At 37.8% G+C, this 13,142-nt stretch overlaps 1 protein-coding gene across 3 annotated transcripts in view; it reads left to right on the plus strand.

The window, feature by feature from the left end:
* LOC125377395 overlaps positions 1-13,142 on the plus strand; it is an 82,779-nt gene that overhangs the window by 65,735 nt on the left and 3,902 nt on the right. For all 3 annotated transcript variants that reach the window (XM_048390491.1, XM_048390492.1, XM_048390493.1), the window contains 21 exons: positions 623-642; positions 890-1,010; positions 1,362-2,142; positions 2,372-2,502; positions 2,751-2,800; positions 3,188-3,230; positions 3,481-3,572; positions 3,877-3,934; positions 4,319-4,422; positions 4,530-4,593; positions 5,275-5,321; positions 5,526-5,565; positions 5,719-5,768; positions 5,990-6,068; positions 6,335-6,384; positions 6,549-6,591; positions 6,801-6,886; positions 7,411-7,471; positions 7,705-7,811; positions 8,698-8,761; positions 10,965-11,021. In XM_048390491.1, coding sequence (XP_048246448.1) covers positions 623-642; positions 890-1,010; positions 1,362-2,142; positions 2,372-2,502; positions 2,751-2,800; positions 3,188-3,230; positions 3,481-3,572; positions 3,877-3,934; positions 4,319-4,422; positions 4,530-4,593; positions 5,275-5,321; positions 5,526-5,565; positions 5,719-5,768; positions 5,990-6,068; positions 6,335-6,384; positions 6,549-6,591; positions 6,801-6,886; positions 7,411-7,471; positions 7,705-7,811; positions 8,698-8,761; positions 10,965-11,021 — 2,148 coding nt within the window. The remainder of the gene's footprint in view (positions 1-622; positions 643-889; positions 1,011-1,361; positions 2,143-2,371; positions 2,503-2,750; positions 2,801-3,187; positions 3,231-3,480; positions 3,573-3,876; positions 3,935-4,318; positions 4,423-4,529; positions 4,594-5,274; positions 5,322-5,525; positions 5,566-5,718; positions 5,769-5,989; positions 6,069-6,334; positions 6,385-6,548; positions 6,592-6,800; positions 6,887-7,410; positions 7,472-7,704; positions 7,812-8,697; positions 8,762-10,964; positions 11,022-13,142) is intronic.

Genomic DNA, 13,142 nt, shown 5'->3' on the forward strand with positions numbered 1-13,142 from the left:
GTGAGTTGCCTCTTTAAACATAATTTAAATAATATTGTGGCATATACGCTTGATGTGGGAGGAAGGTTTTAGTGAAACCCGCGAGAATGAGTATAGTGCTAACACAACAAGAAATAGAATAAGGGCTAATCTTGGATTCGGACCCACGATGACAAATTGTAGGCACGCATAAGTGTCGCAACTTTGCACGAACTCGTGTAACTTTCAAAAGTAATAAAGGAAGTGATAATTTAATGTGTACACTTTGTGAATCAATTTTGTATTTTATCAAAAAGCTTTGCGACATAAGGGAAATTACATCACACAGCACCAAAGTTCGACGATCATAGGTAGATTCGTTAAATGATTGAATTCTAATGATATATCCGTTTCTTTTAAAGTTTGCTAAATGCAATAAGGATGCTCATAAAGGTAAATCTACTGTTATGTTCTTTTCCTTGATCTGCCTTGCCAAAATATTGTAGCATAATTTTACACAGGCTGATAACAAATCCATCCTTTCATAAAACAAAATATTCTTATGCTCTACTAGTGTTCTGTTAAGCGAGAATATATTGTAATACTTGTCGATGGAAATGTTTTTTTATCATATTCTTAATGTCTCGATGTTTACTCATTTCAGGCAGCATGTGGAAGCTACTAGTAAGTGCATATATATTTGTTACAACATTTAAGAAAACATCTTTACAAGATCGGGGAAATATTATTGATATTTACTATCATTCTATACAGTTGTCAAGATTAACATTATTTTATCTGTAAATAGGCGACAATCACAAGATGTTTCCCTAAAGAGTTTTTTATGTCACAGTCATCAATGATCGATAAAGCTGTACCAGTTTCATTTCACATTGTCAGTGCAAGCTTCACGTTTCATTTCATGTTCCAGCAAAATATCGCAAAGGAGGATGAGCATGGTCTATATCTGGGGACAAACGACTTATTTCGTCCTGACCTGAAACAGATTGGAGACAGTCTCTATGAAATAAGAAGTTACTTCATTCAAAAAGGTAACAAACGTTATCATTTTACAGAGTGCCTTCAATAAATTTAAACAAAGCATATATTTTATAGCCAGGACATGTTGAGTATGTTGAGGTTATTTATAGATACATTTTAGTCAAATCTTCGAAAGACACCAAAACGCTGTGCCCCTTAAAACTTTCAATAGTGCCCTTAACATACACAAATACATCAGGTAAGTTATTCGGTTTATTTGATCTATGAATAAAATTATACATAATGTAACTATATTTAGATCTTCTGTATCATCGGCCTTTATCAACATAATGTGTCACATAATTGGCATTCTACGTGCAGTGGACAAGCTTTCAAAGAACTGTATATTTGTATATTTTCAGATGGTCAGAATATTGCGCCAACAGACCTAAGAACCCCTTTAGCACAAGTGAAAGAACGACTCATTGAACACATAGAAAATCACGCGTTCGACTTTGTTTTTGATCCTCTGACCAATGAGGTAGTAGACGTTCCAAACCCAAAGGCTGGACCATGCTTTATGTTCTTAGCCCATTCCTTATCAGTAGTACTAGATTTCCCCACATCACCCCGTCCAAGCCACACAGTGTGTGATGTATTCCTGGCACTACCTAGACAACCTGTGATAGTTTTGTCACTGGTTGATGGAGATGCAGAGTCTCCTGAGACAGTGATGTACAATACATCAGTGGCCAGAGGAGTGATAGAGACACTCAGCAGATTCACGGATGATGATGTCAACTCCATACATGGAGTCATTCATACTTCAATCCTCGAGGACGCTGCCTCATTTGAGACTCGACTGAAAAAGTTGGCAAATGATTCTTCACATTTTGTCACAAGAGATTCTTTGGTAATGACACCTAGCAGATATGAGAAAGTCCTCACTGCTTTCTGGGCTGGTGTTGCTGAAACAAAGTCGGTGCTCAAAGAAACTGGTGAGACTGATGGAGATTGTCTGAGATTTCTTACCAAAGAACAATGTATCATTCTGGTGGAGAACATAAACGATAAGGATGTCCAGGTGAAGTGTGTGCCCGGAAGTGGAGCCACGACGTTGATGCTGGAGGTGGCCAGGAGACTGAACCGACTGGGGGACACTCTGCTGGTGTGTAGGTCACGGGAGGAGAGGGACAGACTCAGGTTTGTATTAAGTTATAGCAAATGTAGATTGTATGCAGTCGGCGTACTTATTGGTTGGCGCCATCAGTAGCATTAGTAGTCGTATCAAGTCCGGTAACAACATAAAGCATCAAACAATCCAATTCCTTTCTTGAATAAGTCTGCAGAAAGAAGCCTTAACTTAAAGCCTTAATGATTGTTTGAAACCATTACTTGATATGAGTTCAGTTTTGTAAAAACGTGTTTCCAGGTCGGTGTACCCATCAGCTGTAGCAGCAGAGGATCTCAGTACGGTTGACCTGTCCTCCTGTGTGAATATCGTGGATGAAACCAACACAGTCATGACACACGCAAGCAGTCGGAAGTGGCGATTTGGAACCAGTAAGTATATTTATATATGACAATAAATTCAGCACTCTATAGTCAAAACCAGACTCTTTGTCGTTTATACATATACTTCCCTGTTAGATCATGAATGTTATTTTTAATCTGACAAATTTGGTGAAAGGAAGAGAGAGAAAAGAAACAAAAACCCATAGCATTTCTTAAGTACTGTTGATACAAAAACTCATTCTGTGTGCAGCTAACAGCTTATATTTTGTTGACGACTTGCATGTTGTTCATTTCAGATGTAACTGATATTAAGGAACTGAAGTCCCGAATATGCGAGGCAGAAAGGGTAATGTATGTTGTAACACTAACCATATCATGGCAGGGTTTAGAGGTGTGAGTGTTTCGATTGAGACAGGTATTTTCTTCAAATATATTTTGAGTCGTCATTTCCGTGGGGAGTTTGTTTCCTGGGCAGGATTGCCGAACACTCATAACCAATGAGACTACAACATGTAATGTGAACACTTAAATAACAACTAGCTGCTATTAATACCAGTCAGTCGTATCAATACCCTACCTCCATATGGTGTTTGTATATTTCCACAAACCTACCCATGACAAACCGTTTTACAGGGATAAAAATATATTCATTGAATAGCCATTACTGGTTCCCTCGAAGCCGTTTGTTCCAGAGTTGCTGATTATTAACAAAGTTTTCATTTTATGTTTGCAGGAAACAGAAGGGATGGAGAAACAAATAGATGTTTTGTCTGATGGTAAATGTTTATTACAAAGTCACGATAAATAATGAAGTGAAATAGAATAAAGCTATTTCGTGATGATGATGATGATGATGATGATGATGATGATGATGATGATGATTAAGATAGAGTAAATAACGTCTCGAGAGATGTGCAAATAACAACGCAAACAACCTTCATGATACGACTCTCAGCTTCATAGTTGGTACCTATTATACATGCTTTAGGGTGTAAGTAATTTTGCTTTTTTTCAAAAACATTTCAGATGCTTGGAAGAAACAGATTGAATATCTCCTCAGGGATTTCAGTGTGCTGAAAATATTTAGTTACAAACTGGAACAAACATGGCGTATATCTGTAAGTTGATGGATGGATTGATGGGTGGATGGATACATACATACATACATACATACATACATACATACATACATACATACATACATACATACATACATACATACACAGCTACATACATACATACATACATACATACATACATACATACATACATACATACACAGCTACATAGATACATATATACATGGATACATAGCAGAAAACACTGTGATTACACACCCTTAAAACAAAGATATTCACATCTTATAATATACACCAATAGTAACTGTATTAATGCCACTTTGTTACCTTTGTTTATTTGCAGGTTCGTCCGCTACGCCATAGTCTGGAGGTCAAGCCACTTTGGCTTACAACAAGCAAGGGTCACTATGCATTTCAGTACTTCCATCCTTAAACGCCCACGTAAACAATGCATGTTTTGAAAGACTGACATATCCATTGACTTGGCTAAAACAAAAGTCCTGGTCCCAGGAGATTGAATGATTCACTCTTCAGTGAAATTACATGAGGAAACCCAAAGTTTAATGTTGATTATTAAAGAGAATAATTATCGATTTATAGATTTCGTTATATAAATGGTTGATTTGGTTTATTGCTACTTAATGTAGTATAGAGCTATTATCGATGTCTCTTTATAAAACTGCTTGGGGTGATGTTTACTGGGTGTGGGGGATGTGATGACATTCAGAACAAATATTTCAGATGTAAAAGATATTCCTTCACCTAAATCTTCTTATTCATTTCAGCCTTGGGCGGCTTCAGGCAACTCTCTGCCCCACACAAGGCTCAGTTGTCAGACCTACATGAGGGAATGAGACTAAGGAAGAATATGTTTCCTCTTCTAAGATCGGTAAGATTTGAAATTACAGAGATCTTGGGTATGAATCACAAGAAATATAATGACTAACAAATAAGATATGATAATGAAAATCACATTGTCTATATATTTTATTTCAGGTCATGATCAAAGATAAAACGCTTCAAATGTATCACGAGCTTAAAATGGCCCACTTGAGGAATGGTATGTAGTGTAGATAATAAGACTGATGGTTATGTCCTCGGAACATAATGTAGCCAACTAAGTAATACATGTCATAACACGTTCCCTCCTCCACTCATATTGTCCTTCATTCCAATGTACTCCGCCAAGCCTTCCCCATGTCCTTCCTCCAGACCACCTTCTCTTGACCGTACTTCACCCCAGTCATCTAATTGGTCCTGTATACCACGCATCCTCCTTGCCCCCTATTCCCTTGTCAATTTCGCCATTCCTCCCTGGAGCATATCGTTTCTTATATCATTGTTCTGCTGTCTAAACTCCACATAACATATATCACATGTCATATTTCTGTATTTGAACTGTTATCGATCATGTTCTTCTCTCTTTCCTTTCTCCTACCACTACTACCCCAAATCCCCAATTCTTCCATCTGTGCTTCACCAGTTATTCCATCTCTCATTCTGGAGCCATTGCATCTTCCTCCTGCGTGTCCTTCATCTTGCCATTCTCCCATCTGTCTCTCGTTATACACTCTTACACTGACACATGTTGTACCAGTTGGACATTTGCCTTTACAGTGGTTCAACTGGTATATAACATGTGAGTAAAATGAGAGTACATAAATGGATATATTTCCAAGACATGTATAATACAACAGTTGAATGATGACTGTACGTTCTAATTGTAGTTTCAATCTTTCAGCTTTGGGTAAAAAAGAATACACAGAATGGAAACACAATTTTACGATGGTAAGGTGTGACATACATATCTATAATCCCCGAAAATGTTCTTCTAAAAATAGATTAAAATACAAAAATTCAGACCACAATGTGCCAACATCATCTTAAGATTTAAAGAAGTTTTTGCTGAGATGGTTTGCTAAAAGTTGGCTGTTAAATGGAATACATTGGTTCCTTCAAGATCAAGGAAGGTAACGTTTTATTACTTTTCAGGATGGACATGTCGAAAGCCCAGGAATTGAGCAACAAATGGGTAAGTTTCAACATATTATTTCTGTTTATTATTATTGTGTATTTATCGATGCAATATGTATTGATCGAAATTACAATGACAGCATGTTGCTGCTACTCAATTGTCTCTCTAACACTGAAAATGTGAAAACATTTTTGTTTTTGCTTGTTGCAGAGAGGCTTCACTTTGAGTCAGGGAAGGAAGGAAAAGAATCCGACATTCAAGTGTGTAACTTACAAGAATCTCACGTTCCTAGACTGATATCTTAATCTTATGATTTATGTTATATTTTCACTGTCGCATATTACGAACATATTTAGGAAAGGTGCATATTATCTTCAACTGCAATCTGCCAAGATCTGGATTATAGAAACATATCAAACTTCCTTTTCAACCAATGTTATATCTTAAGTAATCATAGATTACATGACTGTTTGTATTTCAGCCAGTACGGAAGGAAGGTATCCAGACAACCGAATTGGAAATAGAGCCACAGGACACAGATGGAAAAGATCTTGAAAGCCGTAAGTACCTGCAGCTGAGGGTCCTGTGGGTAGAATTAAGATAGTCCACTCGTGAAAACATAGTAAGAATTATCATAAATCATAAATTTACAAGTTTCTTTACCCAGATAAAAGGCATCGCTGCTGTATTTCTCCCTTACAGTGATTCCCTTTAGATGTGTCTTCAATTTCCATACAGTACATAAAGTCATTCACGTATTGAAAAGGTCACCCCATGAGCGGTTGATATATTAATTTTCGATGTTTGTTTGTTTGTTTGTTTGCAGGCTGGGGAGAAATGGACAAGCTTAATCACGATCTGAACAACCTACTGAAGGTACCTTTTCATATAATCATATTTATCATAACATTCATAATAGATTTTAAAAAATTACAATGGTGAATACTGGAATGAACGATGGACAATTACAAACATATTTAATGGTTACACGCACGAGTAGATAGATATAGTGAGTCTTATCAAGTTTTTTGTTGTTTCAGGACAGGGATCATAGAAAAGAAAAACTCCACAAATTATACACGGGTATGTAATCAGGTTCTGGAAACGTATTCACTTAACTGAATGTTCCGCGTGTGACGAAATTTCTACCACCACGACTACTACTACTACTACTGCTGCTGCTGCTGCTACTACTGCTACTACCAAGTTAAATGATAATTAATTACTAATCATTGTTGATAATGTACTGCTCAATGATAGGATTATCTACTCTATATATCGTTTTTCACCAGTGGAGTGGCAGGCAACAATGGAGTACCTGACTCGACACACGGCGGTCTTATCTGTGTTAGACATAGAGGTACCAGGTTTTGATGTTGTGAGTATAACCGTTTAGCTATGGATTGGGATATCTACAAATTTTAACATTAGTTTTACATTTTACTTTACAGATCATTTCCAATTTATGGAAAACACATTCTGAAAATGAAATAACGCTTGTATTTTTAAAATTGTAGTTAACAGATAAAGATAGCTTATATCGTCATGAGAACATGAAATAAAATTATTTTCCAGACATGTTCACCTCCAAATGAAACTTCTCTGTATAAACTTTACATTTATTTAAGCATTTAACTTTCTCTTACGTTATGTCAGTCTCAAATAAACAAATAATTATTTGTTTTTCATGCTTGAGTTGGAGGAAATCCACACTATTCACATAGAGAGAGAGGGAGAGAATGAGAGAGAGAATGAGAGAGAGAGAGAGACAGACAGAGAGAGAGAGAGAGAGAGAGAGAGGATTATACAAGCTGAACTACAAAACATCCAGTGACATATCAGTTACGTTTGGCAACCAGATGAATGACTGTCTACACATGAAACATGTATCTTTACTTACAGCTGTCTGGTTCCATAACGTCACAATCTGACAACACGAGTGATGGTCGAGGCCACAATAAAGGTAAAACACAACTTGAAGCAGTTGATATATTTAGTTCCCCAATCAGCATCAAAATAAAGCTATGCAATGCATTTGCCAATGAGGTACAATCTGCAGCAAACTCTTTTGTAGTGATCCCCATACATCTAGGAAATTGCCAACTACCCAGCGAACATTTGACAGTTTTATAAGTTTCATACATATAAGTCACAAAATATTTCATGAGGTTTTTTTTCTCTTTTGGTAATTATCAGAACAGGAATCTAAAGGATACACAAGAGCTCCCGTTCTGATTCACCAGCTGAGGCAATACCAACAGGGACGACTGACAGAAAACCACCTGGCTGCAATTGCAATGGAGGTAAATAGCAGGGACAAATATCAATAGAAAAACAGATATCTAATCTATCATGGACCTGACTACCAACATGTACCTAGGATAACAACATAGCCCACACACAGCCACTCCATGAATGTCTTTGTCGTTTAAAGGAGGACGAAAAGAAGCGAACATAAAATCTGCGTATGTATTCCCGCTTCTCATGCACTGACCTGATTAAGCTTAAATAATTTATGAAATTCACACACACGCACGCACGCACGCACGCACACGCACACGCACACACACACACACACGTGTATAGAAAGATAGACAGACAGACAGGTGTGTGTGTCTGTATTTTATCTTTGTGTAGTTCATATGTGCTCAACATGCTCATCATAACATTTATGCATTAAATCATTATTATCAGTATGTTCTACTGATATTTGAAACCTATATATTGGGAGATACTTTGAAATATACATATTCATAGCAAAGTTTACTGAATTGAATGTATTGTGATTTGATATACATGTATATGGTATATGGTTATGTATATGCTTAGAGATAGGTACGATCTGGGTGTGGGGTGGTTTACAGGTCTGCAAGCTGTTCATTAGCAAAGTGAATTTTCAAAGTATTAATTCAATGCTTGGACGGAAATATCATGATCTTGTTCATGCGTTGATCCCCTTTGTGTAATTGTACTACGACTTTTTTCTCTTTCGGGATCTCAAAATGTTGATGATTAAGTTTGTCATTTGGATTATGTCTCAGTACTGAAGGAATGTCATCCTCCATTGAACTCGTGAGCAGCTGCCTGAATAGTGTCACTGTCAGTTCTTGTTTGATTTCTGTACAACCAAGGATTTTATGACATCCTGTAAAACATGGCAACACATTGCTGAATTATTTTATCTTGTAGATAATCAGGGAAAACGAGCAGAAACTCACGGAACTGAAAGCAAAGAACGATAGTCTGGAAAAAGGTTTGTACTGTTAGGTGACAATGCTTATGGACAAATCTCTATTGTTGTGTTCTTATTGAAGTTTCCGACATGCACTGTATACACAGATCGTTGATGCTATTATGCTGGACTTCTGTAATACAACTGCTGACAAGGAGCATTGTCCCAACATCGAAGGAGTTTATCTTTCACGTGTAGTTTTGTTTCAATACTGAAATTGTTTCTGAAACTAGCCGTGCTTCATAAAATGTGATGGAAAATGAGGTTTAACGTCGCATTCATGTTTATTGCACTTAAATAACGCCGATTTTATAGTGCAAGCTCACTCAGATACCATGCCTCAGTTTAACATGAATACCCTACTCTGACATGGTAAAATGATTCCGTGCCAACCAGTCCTTGTTCAAGCCCCTTAATGCCGAGTGCCAGGCAGGGTAACAACAGGTGCCATCTTTTACCGTCTTTTCGAATGTCGCGGCTAGGGATTGAACCCCAGCCTTCTGCTCTTCGGGCGGACGCTCTATTACTAGCCCACGGAGGCGGTCACTTCACATAAAGTTGTGTAAATGTTATGTTTTTGCAAATAACAACACACTATTTAGTCATTCGTTTGATCAATGTTTTATTCTAACAAATTCGTTGACAAAACCCATACCTGGTAACCGGAAACATAGCGACACGTCCTAAAATAGGGGTGGTATAACAACTTAATTTACAATGTCAATATTGGACCACCATTTGATGCAGGTGATGCAGCAGGTGCGCATTGAAGACACGAAATGATTGAAAACAGCCAGGGGGTTGTTGTTCAAAATGGCAAGCAAAACTTGGCCCAACTTAGCTATATCGTTAACGTCTGGTTCTGTTACTGTTGTAAGTGTCGTTCCATCTCAACCCAAGCATATTCCTTTGGGAAGAGGTATGGAGAAACACCATGCCATGACAGTACAGCAATGTTATGCTGCCTCAAAATAGTTCTTCCAACACTTGCAACATGTGGTCGGATTGATCCTGCTGTAACGTGACGTTACGTCCCTGGATTTGCACAAAGGGTAGAACATAATCTCAAACGATGTCGTCCCGCTAGCGCATGCCATTCAAATTACCATTAACAATGATGAGTTGTGTTCTCAGTTGAGTTGTGATGCCACCCCATACAATGACACCTCCAAACCCAATCTGACGATGTTGAGTAACGCAAACGACAGTAAGACGTTCTTCTCAGTGCCTGTTGGCCCTTACACGACCTTCCGCGCTGACAACTCAGTCCTGTCTTCTGAACCTTATATGCTGTCAACACCAAACTAGACGTGACTGACGGTGATTTGGAGGCAACATTTGGGATATCGCTGAACGTTGTGGTCAGATATTATGCTTCCTCAACCGGTTGTTTATGGTTTTGCCACTTATTGGTCTCAACCTAGGACTTGTCCGAGCTGTTTATGTAGCAGTTTGGTATCGATTCCGTATCGATTCCGTACATGCACCAACCGAATACGGTTGGCTTGTTGACATGACGTCACACATTTCCAACCGGCCCGTGGTACGTTTCGAGTGTTGCCATGTCATAGATGATATTGTGTTTCGATAAACATGAAAGTGTCTGACAACGTTGTTTTGCGCCGTCCCTGTTTGCAGCATACCCGTTGCATTGCGTGAGCGTTAGTTTCCCAAAAGTGTTTTGTTTATGAGCACCTGATAGATAGACAATTATTGTGTGCTTTTGACAATCAAAACAACGTGTGTGAGTATCATGCTCCCGACAAACGCGCAAACATTCAAAGTGTGCGCCGTGAATGAACATGCACGTGCGAATTGTGAATCTCGACATTAAAGTCGAGGAGATGTCTCCATAAATTTGTATTGAAAGATGCATATGTAACGGTTACTTTTTTCCGTTTATGTATATTCATACCATGATAATAAATCGGAATCTGAATCATACAATGGCATGTTCTTTTAGCAGAGATTTATGATTATTGTAAGGTGGTGTCGCCCTTGCAGGGGTTCATTTACTAAAATGGTCTGTCAATGCCATAAAAATATCTTTTAAATAAACTTTGAGAGAATCTAAGGATTTTGTGTCCATGCGAGATATTTTTACCCAATCTGCCACTGTCTATGTAATGTTGTGTAGTTATATTATTAAGTTGTTGATCTCCAAACTTTTACCTAATCAAAGCAGCCAATACCTTAATATGTAAAGATAGTTCTCATCTTTCAGACTATGGAAGCGCTGTACACATTGTTGGACTCACATGTCAACCTCGACTGGTTTCGTGTAAGTATTTCCGGGAATGAGTGAATGGGTGACTAAACGTTCTTTTGAGCCAGTCAGCAATATGGGAGCAACATAAGACGAATCTGAAAAACATAAACTGTCATGGTGCAAACAATGAGGCAGGCAACATGTTATCAGATTCCACTTTATATAGTTATGACACAAAGCAAAGAATGCAAGGGACATAACTCTTACCATGTTTAAAACGGATAAAAATATTGACAGTATCTCTCTTTTGACATATAATAGTATTATAACTTAACATAATTAAAAGTAGGTTTACTTCTATGTCCAATAATGCAAAAGTAAAATATATAGTAGTCTTTTGTACTTGACGCAGCACAACTGCTAAATGCTACTGAGCTTATGTTGAAACTCAGGCACTTCAACCGACCAGCAGAAACATCGACCAAGTTCAAGTTAGTATAAAACGTCAACGCCAAAGGATAATCTATCTAGATTATCTGCCGTAACAGATTCCATTGGGCTTAAAAAGTAAAATAGCGGTGAAAATAATATGAATGGATCACTTAAATCATGACACCAGGTGTTCGCAAAAAAGGTAAGCATGTCACTCACCCGCCACTCACACAATTTACATAAAAAAGGAATTGTTGTCTGACGCGGTGAAACAGTACTCCTGGCATACAACGGCGGCCTGTAAACAAACCAGACAATCAGGTGATGGATCAGAATACCCAGTGACAGGATAGCGCATTTACTGATTTTGCTGAAACTAAAAACGATATCATTTTTTTTATTTGTCTGCTTAATCATGAAATATGTTCGGGTTTTCTTCAACACATTGGGAGACGGAGGGGCTGGGGGCAGTTATAATGTGTCACTGAAACCAGGTATTCGCGACCTACATGACCTATGCTAGTATATTGACCTTAACTATGTCTTGATCTGCCCTATGAGGGAGGGATAATTCTGCTTAAAATGCAGTTCAGGTGACTTCTAATATGAATCTGTTCGTGTACTGACCCAAGTGTATAAAATGTCTCATGAACTCACAATGCATTATACACTGTAGAAGAGTTTATGTATGTGTGATGCCTACATTCGACTTGTACATAAAGTTTAGGAAAGAGATGCTACATTTCACAGTACGCTACATTTCACATTGGGTGAAATACAGAATGTTATACAGTTGTGGTTTTAATTTCTTTTCATGTGTATTTGTATTATTTGGGCAATGGTGATAGATTGTAATTGTGATTGTGGTTATATGGGAGTCCACCCTCTCCACGTAATTTTAGAAATTAGAAGTTTAGAACAAAAAGACTTGTCACTATAAAGCATATATGCTTATAACGAACTAGGGTTATAACGAATTAAAATTAGTGATCCCTTTGAGTTCGTTATAACAGAATTTTACTGTATTTGGTGATCCAGTGTGGTTTGGTTGGTTTGTTGTTTAACGCAGCACTCAGCAATATTCAAGCTATATGATGGCTGTCTGGAAATAATCTAGTCTCGACCAGACAAACCGGTGATTGAAATCATGAGCATCGATCAATGCAACTGGGATCGATGACATACATCAACCAAGTCAGCGAGCCTGACCTCCCGATCCTGTTAGTCGCATTTTACGGCAATCATGGGTTGCAGACTGGGGATGCATTTGGATAGCAATGAGGCGAGAGAAAAACTTATCCCTGGGTTGTAGTACCGTGTGTTACCTTAAATTGTTTCCTTATAACACCCCGACACAAAAAGCAACACGTGTATCAGTCGGGGTGTATTTAAAATAACAAGATCAATCGTGTGAGTTATTTCAAAAAAATAAATAATCACACCGCATGCAGAATGCACATGGTCTGACCTGTAGGAGATAAAAACATGAAATTTGGATTTGTAGACAAGGCCCAGTTCACAAAATGTATTCTGAAGTCTGAATAACGACTACAAGTTATCAGAAAATGCACTTCGTCTTCAATACTGTAGGCATAAAACAATTTCATGTAGGATTTGATATGGGAGTTTGGGGCTTTGAGAAACGGCCGAGAAGTACTGTGCCAATCTAAATTCTGAGAAGATACTGCGTTGCGATCTCTAATAGTAATACTAAAAACATAATCCAAGACACTCAAAGAAAATTTAAACAATGCTGTCCTT

This window comes from Haliotis rufescens, unplaced genomic scaffold, assembly GCF_023055435.1.
Source record: "Haliotis rufescens isolate VD_foot unplaced genomic scaffold, xgHalRufe1.0.p SCAF_9, whole genome shotgun sequence".
Classification (NCBI taxonomy): Eukaryota; Metazoa; Mollusca; class Gastropoda; order Lepetellida; family Haliotidae; genus Haliotis; species Haliotis rufescens.